Below are 13,085 nucleotides of genomic sequence, written 5' to 3'. Positions count from 1 at the left end.
TCTGTCCTTTTTTGAATTATTATTACATTTTTATTGTGGGGGTGGGTCACACATGCTGTGGGTTCCTGTGTGGAGGTCAAAGGATAACTTTCACGGGTCAGTTCTCTCCTTCCACCATGTAAGTCCCAGAGATGGACCTCAGGTTGTTAGACTTGGTAACAGCAGGCATCTTCCTTTCTGAGCCATCTCACCTCCCTGGAAGTCCTGCATCCTTTCCCACATTGTGACCATCTCCTGGGAAACTGTCTACACAAGTCTTGAGTGAGTTGAACTGTTTAATCTGTCCTTCCTCGATGTATTTGTAGACAGACCCTACCTGTTTTTGTGGAAAAAAACTTTTTTTGTTTTTTCAAGACAAGGTTTCTCTGTGTAGCCCTGGCTGACCTGAAACTCACTCTGTAGACCAAGCAGGCCTCAAACTCGGAGATCCACCTGCCTCTGCCTCCCAGATGCCAAGTGCTGAGATTAACGGCATGTGCCACCGCCCAGCATGGGAAAAACTTTTAACATTTCACAGGGCATGTGTTATTTGGGACATGGTTTATGAATGCTACTCTAGAATCTGGCTGCTGAGCTGACCATCAAATGGTCTTTGTCATTTCAATCCGTCACTGTGGTCCCCATCCCCCAAACCTCTTTAGTCAAGCTGGAATTCTTGGGGGCCCTATCCACCCCCTCACATTCCCATCCACAAGGCCCAGCATTAGCCTAGAAGGCTTCTGTGCGGGCCAGGAGTTGGACCACCACCAATGTCCTTGACCCTTCTCCTCCAGGCCGAGCAGGCATTGTGCCTCCCTGTGTGTGTGCCAGTGAGGACGGATGGTTCCATGTCTTGCTTTTCTCACTCAACTCTCTTTACATAAACACAGTTCTATGTGTCGGTAAAGACCAAGGCTACTCAAAAATGGATCTGTGGACCGGTGCCAGCCCCCAAACTGTTTATTAGCAGTCTGAGATAAGAAGCCGTTGCTCTGGACCATCAGTCAACAGTGGCACGGAGCAGCCTGTTCAGCCCAGCTTTCTCTATATCGGAAACAGCACAAAGATTTATATTTTGGCACGAGCCATACCCATCTCTCCATCTTTCTCTCCCAGTGCTGTGGATGGAACCCTGGGCCTTGTCAGTGTTTACTGACATCCCTAGCTTCGGGTAAAGCTTCTTGTGTCAGATGGGAATCACTGGCAGTTTGTGAACTGGTGACTTTGGATAGCACTCTCTCTGCCTTTCCGCGTGACCTCTCTTTTCTTTTTTCTCTCCCTTCCTTTTTCGACAGGGTCTCTTATATCAAAGGCTGGCTCCAAATTCACTACCTAGCCAAGCATGACCTTGAATTTCTGATCCTCCTGCCACCATCTCCCAAGCACTAGAGTTACAGGCATATGCCACCATGCCTGTTTATGCGGCGCTGGGGTGGGGTGGGGTGGGGGTGGGGGTGGGGGTGGTCAAGCCTGGAGCTTTGTACTGGCTCGGCAAGCACTCTACCAATTGGGCTACATCCCTGGCCCATGTGCAGAATATCTCTAACCATTAATTACTTGACGCTACTCCTCAGGGACACCCCATAGGCGTCATTAACCCTCTCTTGTTGCTGGGTCTTTGCCCTGTCTGCAGGTCTTGGTTACTAAGCAAACATCCTGGCAAATGGCTCTTTGTGCACCTCAGTGCTTACTCTTCATTTTTAAGGAGCACAAATCTGAGGCCAGAGAGATAGAGAGACTTCTGCAGGGATAGGGTGGCAGGGGGAAGTAGCCCCACCCTCCCAATGGGGGCCTCTTAACCCCTGGCTCCCTCGTTCCTTCCTCTGATCCGCACTGCCCTTCCTACTGGGCAGACTTTCCGTCTGTTTTGTGATTTTCTTTTCCGAGGCCGAGAGCTCTCTGTACTGTTCTTGCGTGTTGTCTTTTGCAGCCTGAGAGAAATCCTTTCGGAATGTCCTGTGCCTTCTCCCTCCAAGTTCCCGGCTTTGTTCAATTGTTCCCCAGAAATTCCTGCCTGGTTGGGGGTGGGGGTGGGGGGGAGGCTGTGCATGAGGCTAGTGAAAAAGTTGGCCAAAAATGGCCAGCGCCACATCTCAGCTCTGCAAGAGCAGGGGCTTTCGTTGTTCCCCAATGCAGCAGATCTCAAGCCAAAAGGGAGACGGGTGCCGTTTGGGATGGAGTGGGGTACTAGTCACCTGTGTAGACAGAAAAAGCAGGGGAGAATAAAATGGGGCTGGGGAGCGCAGTGAGGGATGGGTAGGCTGAGGCCCAGAAGGGTTAGGAATAGGATGTGCGTCTGGTACTCATAGGCAATTAAAAACTGGATTTCTTTTTCAGACTCTTGGAACTGTGTTTCAAACTATCTGTTTAGACAATATTGAGCTTTTTTTTTTTTTTTTTTTTTTTTTTTGAGACAGGATCTTGGATAGCCCAAGCTGTTGTCAAACTCCTTATGTCACTGAGGATGACATTGAACTCCAGTCCTCCTGTCTCTGTGTCCCAAGTGCTGACATTGCAGGTACATACCACCGTGCCGAGTTCTTTGTAGTGCTAGAGATTAAACCCAGGACTTCATGCATGCTAGGCAAGTCTTCTGCTGACTGAGTAACATCTCCAGGCCCCGTAGTCAATTCTTTCAATGTAAAAAAATTGTCAGGATTATTCTCCTATACCAAGTGATATTAAATAATGAGGACCTTGGAGATCACATCTAAGACAGTGACTTTTGAGGAAATTGCCCTTTTATTTACTACTTTCTGGAAAGTACTTGTTTCAGGTTTACTCTCCCCTGTTTAGAACCTTGACATTGATGACATTGGGGTTACACACTTCTTTTTATTTAATTTTTAAAAAATTTTAAACAATTTTTAATGATTTATTTTTATTATTTTTTATATATTTTTTTAAACTTTATTTTATGTGCATTGGTCAGATTCCCTGGAACTGGAATTACAGACAGTTGTGAGCTGCCATGTGGGTGCTGGGAATTGAACCCGGGTCCTCTGGAAGAGCAGCCAGTGCTCTTAACCACTAGGCTATCTCTCCAGCCCCGATTTATTTTTATTTTATGTGCGTTGGTGTTTTGCCTGCATCTGTGAGGTGTGTCGGATCCCCTGGAACTGGAGTTACAGACAGTTGTGAGCCACCATATGGGTGCTGGAACTTGAACCCAGGTCCTCTGGAAGAGCAGCCAGTGCACTTAACCGCTGAGCCCCAGCCCCAGGTGTTACACACTTCTAATCCCAGCACATGGGAGGCAGAGACAAATTCCGTGCCAGCCTGTTGTACATAATGAGTCCTAGTCCAGCCAGGGATACATAGTGAGACCTTGTCCCAAAAAGAAAAGAAGTAGGGGGGGGGGCACGCAGGGGAGACATTGTTTGAGGGGAGCAGCCCAACCCCTCCTCCAGTTAAACACAGCCCTTGATTTGTCCAATTCCTTGTATTGTGGAGGCCATGTTCCCCTTCCTGCTTCTCTTAGTAGGACCAGCAAGAGGGCTCAACAGGTAGAGGCGTTTACCACCAAGCCTGACAACCTGAGTTCAATCCCCGGAAGCCACTTTATAGAAGGAGAGAACTCCCACAAGCTGTCCTCTCACCTACATGCATGTGCCACGGGACTTGTTCGTGTGCGTGCACACACACACACACACACACACACACACACACACACACACACATGAAAGCCTGCTGCCAGGACGCAGAGAACTGAGGCCCTGAGGCAAGCCTGGCAAGCAGTGAGTGCCCCACGACAGTGGCACATTTCAGCAGGTAGGAAGGACTTTCTTGACACGCTCCCCCCCCCCCCCCCCCCAGCTGTGGTGACACCCAGTCCATGCTACACAAGGGAGATAGCACATCAGGCCACAGCACTGTTCTGTTGCCAGCATGCCGCTTCCTGTTTACATGGACCCTGCAGGTGTGTGGCTTGAACTGTGCTCTTGGGGGACCTCCTGTGGCCTCAGCATGGCTGGAAGGAACAGGGGACCTTCTCAAATATGTTTATTTCTCTAGGCTTGGGGCCTGTGGAAGGGACCTGTGACTAGTGGGCATCCATCCCAGGGAGCCTTTTGGATCAAGGGCAGAGATTCTGTCCCTACATTATATAATCTAATCCCCAGGCAATGGGCAAACTTCATCTGAGCACCTACTATGCACTGGGTCCTATGATGATGTGTGGCACCCATTATGTACCCACTGTGTGCATTTGCAGAGCACCTGCTCCTTTCACAAGGCAATCATGAAGATAAACATGATGACATACCCGTTCCAGATGCAGTGCCCTCTGATGACGCCAAGCAGGCTTTGAAGGCCACTGAGTTCCAGGCACTTTACTGAAATTATTTACACCTGATCCCTCTGTGCCACAGCGTCCTGTCCCATAAAATGGCAACAGTGCTTTCCTTAAAGAGTCAATGTGGTAGCTGGGCGGTGGTGGCACAGGTCTTTAATCCCAGCACTCGGGAGGCAGAGCCAGGTGGATCTCTGTGAGTTGGAGGCCAGCCTGGTCTACAGAGCGAGATCCAGGACAGCCAGGGCTAAACAGGGAAACCCTGTCTCGAAAAACAAAAACAAAAACAAAAAAACAAAACAACAACAACAACAACAACAAAAGAGTTGCTGTGGTGATTAAACAGCTAGGTGCAACCAGGTGCGGTGGCTTAGTGCTTCAGAGATCAGCCCAAACCCTGGCCACTTCCGGTCCCAGTGCCTGGGAAGAGCATGTGGATGGGAGAGGGAGCTCTGGTCTCCTGGCCTCACCTCTACTTCTGACGTAGGCCTAAGTTAGGTGAAACTGAGTCACAGTCCTGAGATGTCTGCATTTTAGGGACTCAACATATTTTGGTCTCAGAAATGTGCATACCTCTTTTCGCTGTTGTTTTAAAAGAAAGGGTCTCATAGCCCAGGCTTGCCTCTGTGATTACGGGTACACGCCATGACCTCCAGCTTCTTCTGTTGTTTTAAAGGAAAACACAACTTCTAAGTGACTAGTTACTAGATGAACAACTAAAAGGCAAGTCTCAGCATGGTGGTGTACCCCTTTAATCTCAGCACTTGGGAGGAAGAGGCGGGTAGATCTCTGTGAGTTCCGGAGCAACCTGGTCTACATAGTGAGTTCCAGGCTAGTTGGAGACTTTGTAGGCCAGTAACTCCAGATGCTTGGGAAGCTGAGGCAGGAAGATCATGAGTTCAAAGCCCACCTGTAACTTGTCCCATAGCTCAGAGGCAAAGTGCTCTTCTAGCAAAAGGCCCTGGGTCCAATCCTTGAACTAAAATTAGAAAAAAAAAAAATTAAAAGGAACTATTTTTAACCTAATTTCACAGCATAGTGGCATGTCCTTGGGAGGAAAGAATTCATCTTGTGGATTTATCACTACCTTCTGTGTTTCACTGTGGACAGGCCAGCCCTCGGCCTCTTTTGTAATCATTCAAATTGTTTGTCGTAGTTAGCGGTAACTGTAGGCAGGACCACTCTCCTGGCAGAGGATCCAGGACTGTACAAAAAGAAGAAAGCAAGCCTGGCCCTTCAGTCATCTTTCTCTGCTTCCTGACTGTGGGCTCAGTGTGACCAGCTGCTTCAAGCTCCTACGGTTTCGACTTCCCTGCCATGATGGGCTGTACCTTGAACTGTGAGCTGAGAGAAATCCTTTCTCCCTACATTGCTATTGCCATTTCACCAAAGCAACAGGAAAAGAAAAGTACAATGTGACTAGAGTTATTATTTTTCTTTGTTTTTGTAATATCATGAAGGATTATCTTCCTTTTGGAATAATTGAGTACACCCAAAGCACTTTAGATAGTGCCTGGCGTATAATTAAGAGTTAATAAATGTGGGCTGGCATTATTAATAGTACGAGTCACTGAGCATCCACACGTGATGCTCTGTCATTCTTCTGAGGGCAGCAGTGTCATCACCATTATGGAGCACCTGTTGGCCACAAGGTCCAGTGTCCACTAGCATTATAAAAAGGATTTACTGGGAGCCAGACTGGGCCCGGCACCGGTAACGTCCAGCAGTGCCTTAGTCAAGGGCCCTGCAGGCCAATTCAAGGAAACTGGACCATTTTGGAAGGGAGCATTTCTAGAAAAGCCAGGGCTGTAGTCTGCTCTTCCGCCTCAGAGCCAGATGAGCACAGACCCAGATCAAGATGGTGGTGACTCCGAGCCGCTGCAGAGAGCACTCCAAAACCAGATCCGTTTTTCGTGCTAGGGCAGAATGGGTTCAGACAAACTGTTCCTGACAATGAATGTCCATCTGGGGAATGGGAACTGGTAGGTGTGGCCTAAGTGGGCATCTTATTCTGGGGAGGAGAGGAATATGGGACAGAGACTTGAGATCGCTGCATGCTGAGCCCTGAACCAAAGGAGGAATCAAAAAATGGGAGTGAATTCATGAACTCAATGGACCAGGAGTTTGATGGCTGCTTTTTTTCTTTCCCCCTGTCCTTGTGGTCCCATGAGGGGGACATCTGGGCCTGTCACCCTCTCTGCTTGACCATAGGAACTTGCCCAACACGGACTTCAGCAGGTCACTATTGCCTCTAAGTGCCAAGGAACTTTGGGAGCCTCGGGGTTCTGCATTTTCTCAAGCGACCCCATTCTATACTCAGAGGTGCTGTTGGCATTCACGTTGCTAGGGAGGCAAAAGTGTCAATAATGAGAACCAGGTCTTAAGTTTATAGCCATACAGAATTGGGCCCTAAGGTGGGCAATGACTGATGGAAGCCCAGCAAGATGGCTGGGGATTGCAGGAACTAGAATGCTTGTGTATGCTCTCAGTTCTCAGTCTAAGAGGCTCCAGGCCTGGCTTGGGACAAGAAGAAACATTCAGAAACTTGAGTCCAGGGGCCCACAGATCAGTGAAACTATACATCCAAACTTCGGACAGAGAAAACAGACCTGAAGGATCAAAGGATCCAAGGCCTCAGAGCAGCTAGGTTCCATATGGGGCTGATATCCCTGAATCTAAATCAGCTGGGATCTGAGTCCCCAGTGGCCCAGGCAATATTTTCCCAGACATTCAAAACAGTTGAAGGGAAGGCCACCTCATCCTCACCCCATCAAGCCTCACCCAGTCCAGATGGATTCAGTGACTTCAGAGAGCACCCAGCAGGGCCACCCTCCCTCCTGTGGGAAAGCCTGGTTGCCTGTTGGATATCTCTAACACTGGCCATCGAAAAGGTCTGTTGTGTCCATGTGAAGAAGGACACATAATGTTGAGCCTGGCTCAGTGGTGCACACCTGTTATCACAGAACTCTGTTATCACAGAGTTCTCAGCCAGCCTAGGCTATATGAGACCCTGTCTCAAAAGAAAAGAAGAGCTAAGAACAGCTCCTGCCGCATAGTAACAGTTCTACCAGAGAGAGAAACTGGCAATTTCTGAGATTTATGGGCTTCACACTCAACCTGCAAATATTTTTGTTCAGTCAGAGGGCACTGTGACATTTTTACATTTGTTCCTAACATGTAAAAAAATTGGGATCTGGGTGAGATGGCTCAGCAGGTAAAGGCACTTGCTGCTAAGCCTGAGGACCTGAGTTCAATCCTAACTAGACCCACAAGCTAAGAGAGAACTGACTTCTGCAGGTTGTCCTCTGGTTTCCACTCTTACACAGTGGAACCAGTGCAAATGCACACACACACACACACACACACACACACACACACACACACACACACACAAAATAGATGTAATTTTAAAAAAAGTCAGACCAGGACTGTTTCACAGAGAACCTGGTCTCAAAAAACAAAACAAAACAACAACAGCAAAATCAGATTTCAAACATATGCTTGTTCTTGCCTCCTAGTCAACAGAGAATCTGAGCTAGAAAAATGGCCTTTGGGGACTAGGAATCTAGCTCCGTTGGTAGCATGCAATAGGCCTTGAGTTTGACCCCAAGCATTACATAAACTGAGTATGGCAGTTCATAGCTGTAATCTCAGCACACTGGAGGTAGAGGCAAGGGGATCAGGAGTTCTAGGTCATCCTTGGCTACATAGAATCTGAGGACAGCCTGAGCTATATAAGAGCCTTGTGATGGCTAATTTTAGGTCAACTTTACACAACCAATAGTTATCTGAGAGGAGGGAACCTCAACTGAGAAAATTCCTTCATAGGATTGATTTGGGCTGTAGACAAGTCTATAAGGTCATTTTCTTAGTAATTGATTGGGTGGGAACACCTCGGGCTGGTGGTCCTGGGTTCAGTAAGAAAGCAGGCTGAGCAAGCCATAAGGAGCAAGCCAGTAAACAGCACCCCTCCATGGCCTCTGCAATCAGCTCCGGCCTCCAGGTTCCTGCCCTGTTTGAGTTCCTGTCCTGACTTCCCTCAGTGAGGAACAGTGATGTGGAAATGTAAGTCAAATAAACCCTTTTCTCCCCAAGTTGCTTTTGGTCATGGTGTTTCATCCCAGCGATGGGAACCCTGACCAGCACAATCTTACCTCAGATTTTAAAAAGGGAGGGGGGAGGATTGCTTGTGTCAGGAAGTTCCAGCCTGAGCAACAGAGTTGAGACTCCACTTGGGGGGAAGAAAAACAGACCCCCTGGTTTGCCATATGACAATTTATTTTCTACACCGTGGCCATGTGCCCACTGACAAAACCGGCCTCTGTGTCACCACCAGCCCGAGGGCTTAGAGGTGGATTCAGGGGCATTCAATCCAGAGCGGATTGCTTCCCAGAACTTGGGCAGACGACCTAAGGAAAAGAGCCCATTGCCAAACAGAGGGATCTCGGGCAGTTTTATGCCTGGCCTCTGAGGCGCCTCGGCAGAGAAGCTCTGGTTGTAAGGCTGGTGTTGGCAGCTCAAGCTAGTGGAACCACCAGTGCGCTGCAGAGTGTTGGTGTCCCGAACGGAAGGGACCAAGCAGCTGTTGGTGATTGGAGACTGATTGGAGGTGGTGGCCGTGTTCGTGTTAGGACTCGAATAGCTGCGGGATGGGACATGGTCCATCGGGTCCAGGTAGAGTGAGTTGGCAGCTCGTTCCAGGTAGGTGGCAGCCAGCTGAGGCAAGCTCAGAGCTTTGGGGTAGTTGTTGCTGAAAACATTGGTGGACCTGTCCAGGTAGTTGATGCCTTTGATGAGCTGGTCCAGGAAGGTAGGGCTGGGGGGGCGTGATGGACGGTCTGTGCAGAGCAGGCATTGGGGGTTGCTACGTTGATAAGTGGGCTTTTTGACCACCTTGGGGTCTTTCACCAGGTGACTTGTCTCTACACACCTGGAGTCGTAGGGCCGGCCCATGCAGATTCTCCCCACAGGAAGATTTGCGGGGACGGGGTTGAAGGGTTGCTCAGAGGAGTAGCTGCTGGCGTTGCTGAACTCAGAGCCGCTTGGGAAACGGGTCCTCAGGTCCTTGCCGTTGTTCGTATTGGAGCACTGGCTCCAGCCTGGAGTTCTGGGAGGAATGGAAGTGTTGTTGGGATGGCTCACGCGGCTGTAAGTGTTGGATCGACTCACTTGGCGTCCAGACATCTTGGCTGGGTCGAGTTTCGGAGTGTGACAGTTGGTTACCTGGACCTGCCAAAGAGAGAGTCGGGTCAGCTCCAGCTCCCTGCCACCTCCCTCTGACCTTTCTCTTTATGGCTTCCTCGGCTTCCCTCTCCCCTCTCCTTCCAGGCTCAGGACTTCTCCAGAAAGTACAAAAGGAGGGTGACAGATGAGGGAGAAGGTGGGACCATCAGAATGTCCAGGACCCAATGATGGCATCAGGAGGAGGTATGGAGAGGCTGCCCTGCTAGGGAATGTGGGGCAGCCTCTTCTTTGAGCCCACTTCTCAAATTCCAGAGCCAGGACCCCAGTATACCGCAAAAGCCAAAGATAGAGTCTCTCATGTTGAATGAAATAGAGACAGGCCTAAGATGACACCCAAAAGCCAGCCCACAGCGCTAACCAGCGTACTTCATTGCCCCCACCCCAGACGCTGTGCTGTAGACTCGAACTCTGTACTCTGTCCTTTGCTACCCCTCCGTCTGACATGCCGCAACATAAGGAGGGAAGAATCATTCTATTCTCAATTGACAGATGCCCCTACTCCCAGCACAGAGGATACAGAGTTCAAGGGCAGCCTTTGCCACGTAGTGAGTTCAAAGCCATCCTGGGCTACATGAATCACAAAAAAATCCTGCCAAGTTGCTTGCTTCTAAATTTTTCTGACAGTATTGGGATTTCTTCATTTGCCCCACTTGAACAGAAAGCAGTGAAGTTCCCACTCTTTCTGATCCTGAAGTAGACATTTTATAGAGACTAATACCTGTCCGGGCCAAAGACATGCCGACTGCATTAAGCTCTGTACCGCCCCGGGTAGTGAAGTCCCTGGGGTGTCTATTTGCTCCCGTGGGTCTCCGATACTGGCCAGCTCTCCACCCCTGCCAGGAGTCTTCCCACTACTGCCAGCTCCGCCTGACTTCTGATATTTGTTCAGTGCCAACAGAGCAGTATTTGAGCCTGCCCCACCCCCAAAACAGCTGCAAACCTCTCTCCCTGGCCCTGGCCCCTCAGCTGCCCTTGTCTTTTGGGTCTAAAATGGGTGGAATGTCCAAGCATTGGCCTCTTCTCCTGCCTGGCCCAACCCCACCTCATCCCCTATTCTAGAAAAACAGGAGGGGACTGAGGGATGCCCCATCTCAAGCTCCTTCCCCTTCTTGATCTCTGGGACCCCATCTGTCTGCCATAGGGCCGGTTCTTCTCTTACCCTGGCTCTTAGGAGGTAGATGACATAGACCTCCCTGGCTCTCCACTGGGGACACCTGCAATCTGCCACTTCAGACTGCTGGCCATGTCATAGAATCATGGAATCCTAAGGCAGTGAAGGGCCTCCTGGGGTCATTCCGGTCAGGCCCCAGCCTCAGAGTAGGAACTACTGTGAACCTGCCAGGACAGATGGGCCTCGTTTTTGAACCCAGACTAAGGTGTCTGTTTTCCAATATTTGTTTTTCTTGTGTTGAACTGAAAGATTATGCTAGCTCTGACACAACAGGCTGGCTGCATGCACTCAGTATCAGTTTCTCCCCTTGTTGGGCAGGCGTGTGTGGAAGCAGCCTCCTCCGAGGGCTATCCCTTTGGGGACCTTAGGGGACTGAGCAGTTGGCTATTCTTTGTAGAGTCCCTGCCGTGTGTCAGGCTTCAGATGGAGTGTGAAGTCTCTTCAAGGACACTTCTCAGTGCTCCTTTCTGAACTCCATGCCCCTGCCTGGGTCCCAGGACCCCTGGAGGAAGTGAGTGCTGAGTGAATGACCACATCCTCCCCTAAGCCTCACGGTATACCCCAGGAAGGACTCCTCTCCATCCCATTTACACCTCCTGTTGATCTAGAGTTTGGTTCTGAATGGTCAATTAAGTTTCTGACTGAGGTGTGACCGTGTTTGTCCACTATCTGAGCCTGCCAAAAGAGTCCGGTCAGCTCCAGCTCCCTGCCACCTCCCTCTGACCTTTCTCTTTATGGCTTCCTCTGCTTCCCCCTCCCCTCTCCTCCCAGGCTCAGGACTTCTCCAGAAAGTACAAAAGGAGGGTGACAGGTGAGGGGGAAGGCGGGACCATCAGTGTGTCCAGGACATGTTCCTTGCTTGTTCGAGACTTGGCATTTTGCCGGGCAGTGGTGACACACATCTTTAATCCCAGCCCTTGGGAGGCAGAGGTAGCAGATCTCTGTGAGTTCGAGGCCAGACTGGTCTACAGAGTGAGATACAGGACAGCCACGGCTACACAGAGAAACCCTGTCTAAAAAACAACAACAACACCACCAAAAACAAACAACCAAACAAACAAACAAAGACTTGGGATTTCAGCCCCTGGAACTCACTCTGTAGACTAGGCTGGCCTTGAACTCAGAGATCTGCCACAGAAAACAAAAAGGTGGTGAAGACGGAAGCTCAGTGGTAGAGAGCTTGCTGAGCATATGCAAGACTTGAGTTCAGTTGCCAGTACTGGAAAATCAGTCTCTCTCTCACATAATATATATGTGTGTGTGTGGTGTATATAATATACATACTCTCTCTGTGTATACAATATATATTATATATACTATGTGTGTGTGTGTAGTATGTATATTATATATACTCTGTGTATAGTGTGTATATTATTATATACTTTATGTGTGTATATAGTGTATATATAATATATACTCTATATAGAGAGTGTGTAATACATAATCTATGCTCTACATGTGTATACAATATCTAATTATATGTTATGTGTATATGTAGTATATATATACACACTATACTCTGTGTGTATATAGAGTGTGTGATATATAATATATATACTCTCTATGTGCATATATATGTTTTTTTTCCAGACTCTCAAGCTTACTGAAACTTAGAAGATAATGAACTAGCATATAGTCTTTTTTTTTTTTTTTTCATTTTATTTTCTGTGTACGCTTGCATGTGGTATGCACATGTCTTGGTAGTGATCAAAGGATAGCTTATAGGAGTCACTACTCTCTTTTTTTTTTTCCCATGGTTTTTCGAGACAGGGTTTCTCTGTGTAACAGCCCTGGCTGTCCTGGAACTCACTCTGTAGACCAGGCTGGCCTCGAACTCAGAGATCCACCTGCCTCTGCCTCCCGAGTGCTGGGATTAAAGGTGTACCCCACCATCCCTGGCTCAGTTCTCTCATTTGCCATGTGAGTTCCATGGATTAAACTTGGGTCCTGTGGCTTGGCAAGCAAGCACCTTTACTCATTGAACTATCTTTCTGGCCCCCACATGTTCTCCGTTCAAATCCTCTAACTAAGCATTTCTTCCACACTTAGCACTTCAGTCACGCACATGTGCATCACTGTGTCACTGTGCTGACTAAGTGGCAGACAGCAGATCCTCGATGGCTTCAGTGTGTCTCTCTGCACACCGAGAGGACAAGGGTACTTTCTAACCTCTCACAGGCTTCTGATCCAGGATATTTAACATTGAACATTTAACATTGAACCTTTCATCAATAGGTCTGAGGACCGCTGTCCTTAGAGCAAAGCAGCCATTAACATCTTAATTCAAGAGACCCTCATCATCAGGCCTGTTGAGGTTCCTTCAGAGAAGGAAGGGGCTAGAGAGGGTCCTTGAACCCTCATCCAAGATTCCAGCCGCCCACTCCTGTGCTCCACCCAGCT

At 48.8% G+C, this 13,085-nt stretch overlaps 1 protein-coding gene across 1 annotated transcript; it reads right to left on the bottom strand.

Annotated features, from left to right (window-relative positions):
* Positions 1–8,530: 8,530 nt before the first annotated feature.
* On the bottom strand, positions 8,531–10,777 carry LOC131905243 (uncharacterized). The gene is made up of 2 exons (XM_059256211.1): positions 10,674–10,777; positions 8,531–9,499 (listed from the first exon to the last, which is right to left on the bottom strand). The coding sequence occupies exon 2, from the start codon at positions 9,452–9,454 to the stop codon at positions 8,597–8,599; it is 858 nt and encodes a 285-aa protein (XP_059112194.1). The 5' UTR covers positions 9,455–9,499; positions 10,674–10,777; the 3' UTR covers positions 8,531–8,596.
* Positions 10,778–13,085: the final 2,308 nt, after the last annotated feature.

The sequence above is a fragment of the Peromyscus eremicus genome, chromosome 2 (genome assembly GCF_949786415.1).
Source record: "Peromyscus eremicus chromosome 2, PerEre_H2_v1, whole genome shotgun sequence".
Classification (NCBI taxonomy): Eukaryota; Metazoa; Chordata; class Mammalia; order Rodentia; family Cricetidae; genus Peromyscus; species Peromyscus eremicus.
The sequence above is the reverse complement of the archived record's forward strand: the minus strand, read 5'-3'. Positions and strand labels throughout refer to the sequence as shown.

Excerpts from the sequence above, each read along its gene's own strand:
- LOC131905243 (XM_059256211.1), bottom strand. The coding sequence starts at position 9,454 with ATGTCTGGACGCCAAGTGAGTCGATCCAACACTTACAGCCGCGTGAGC.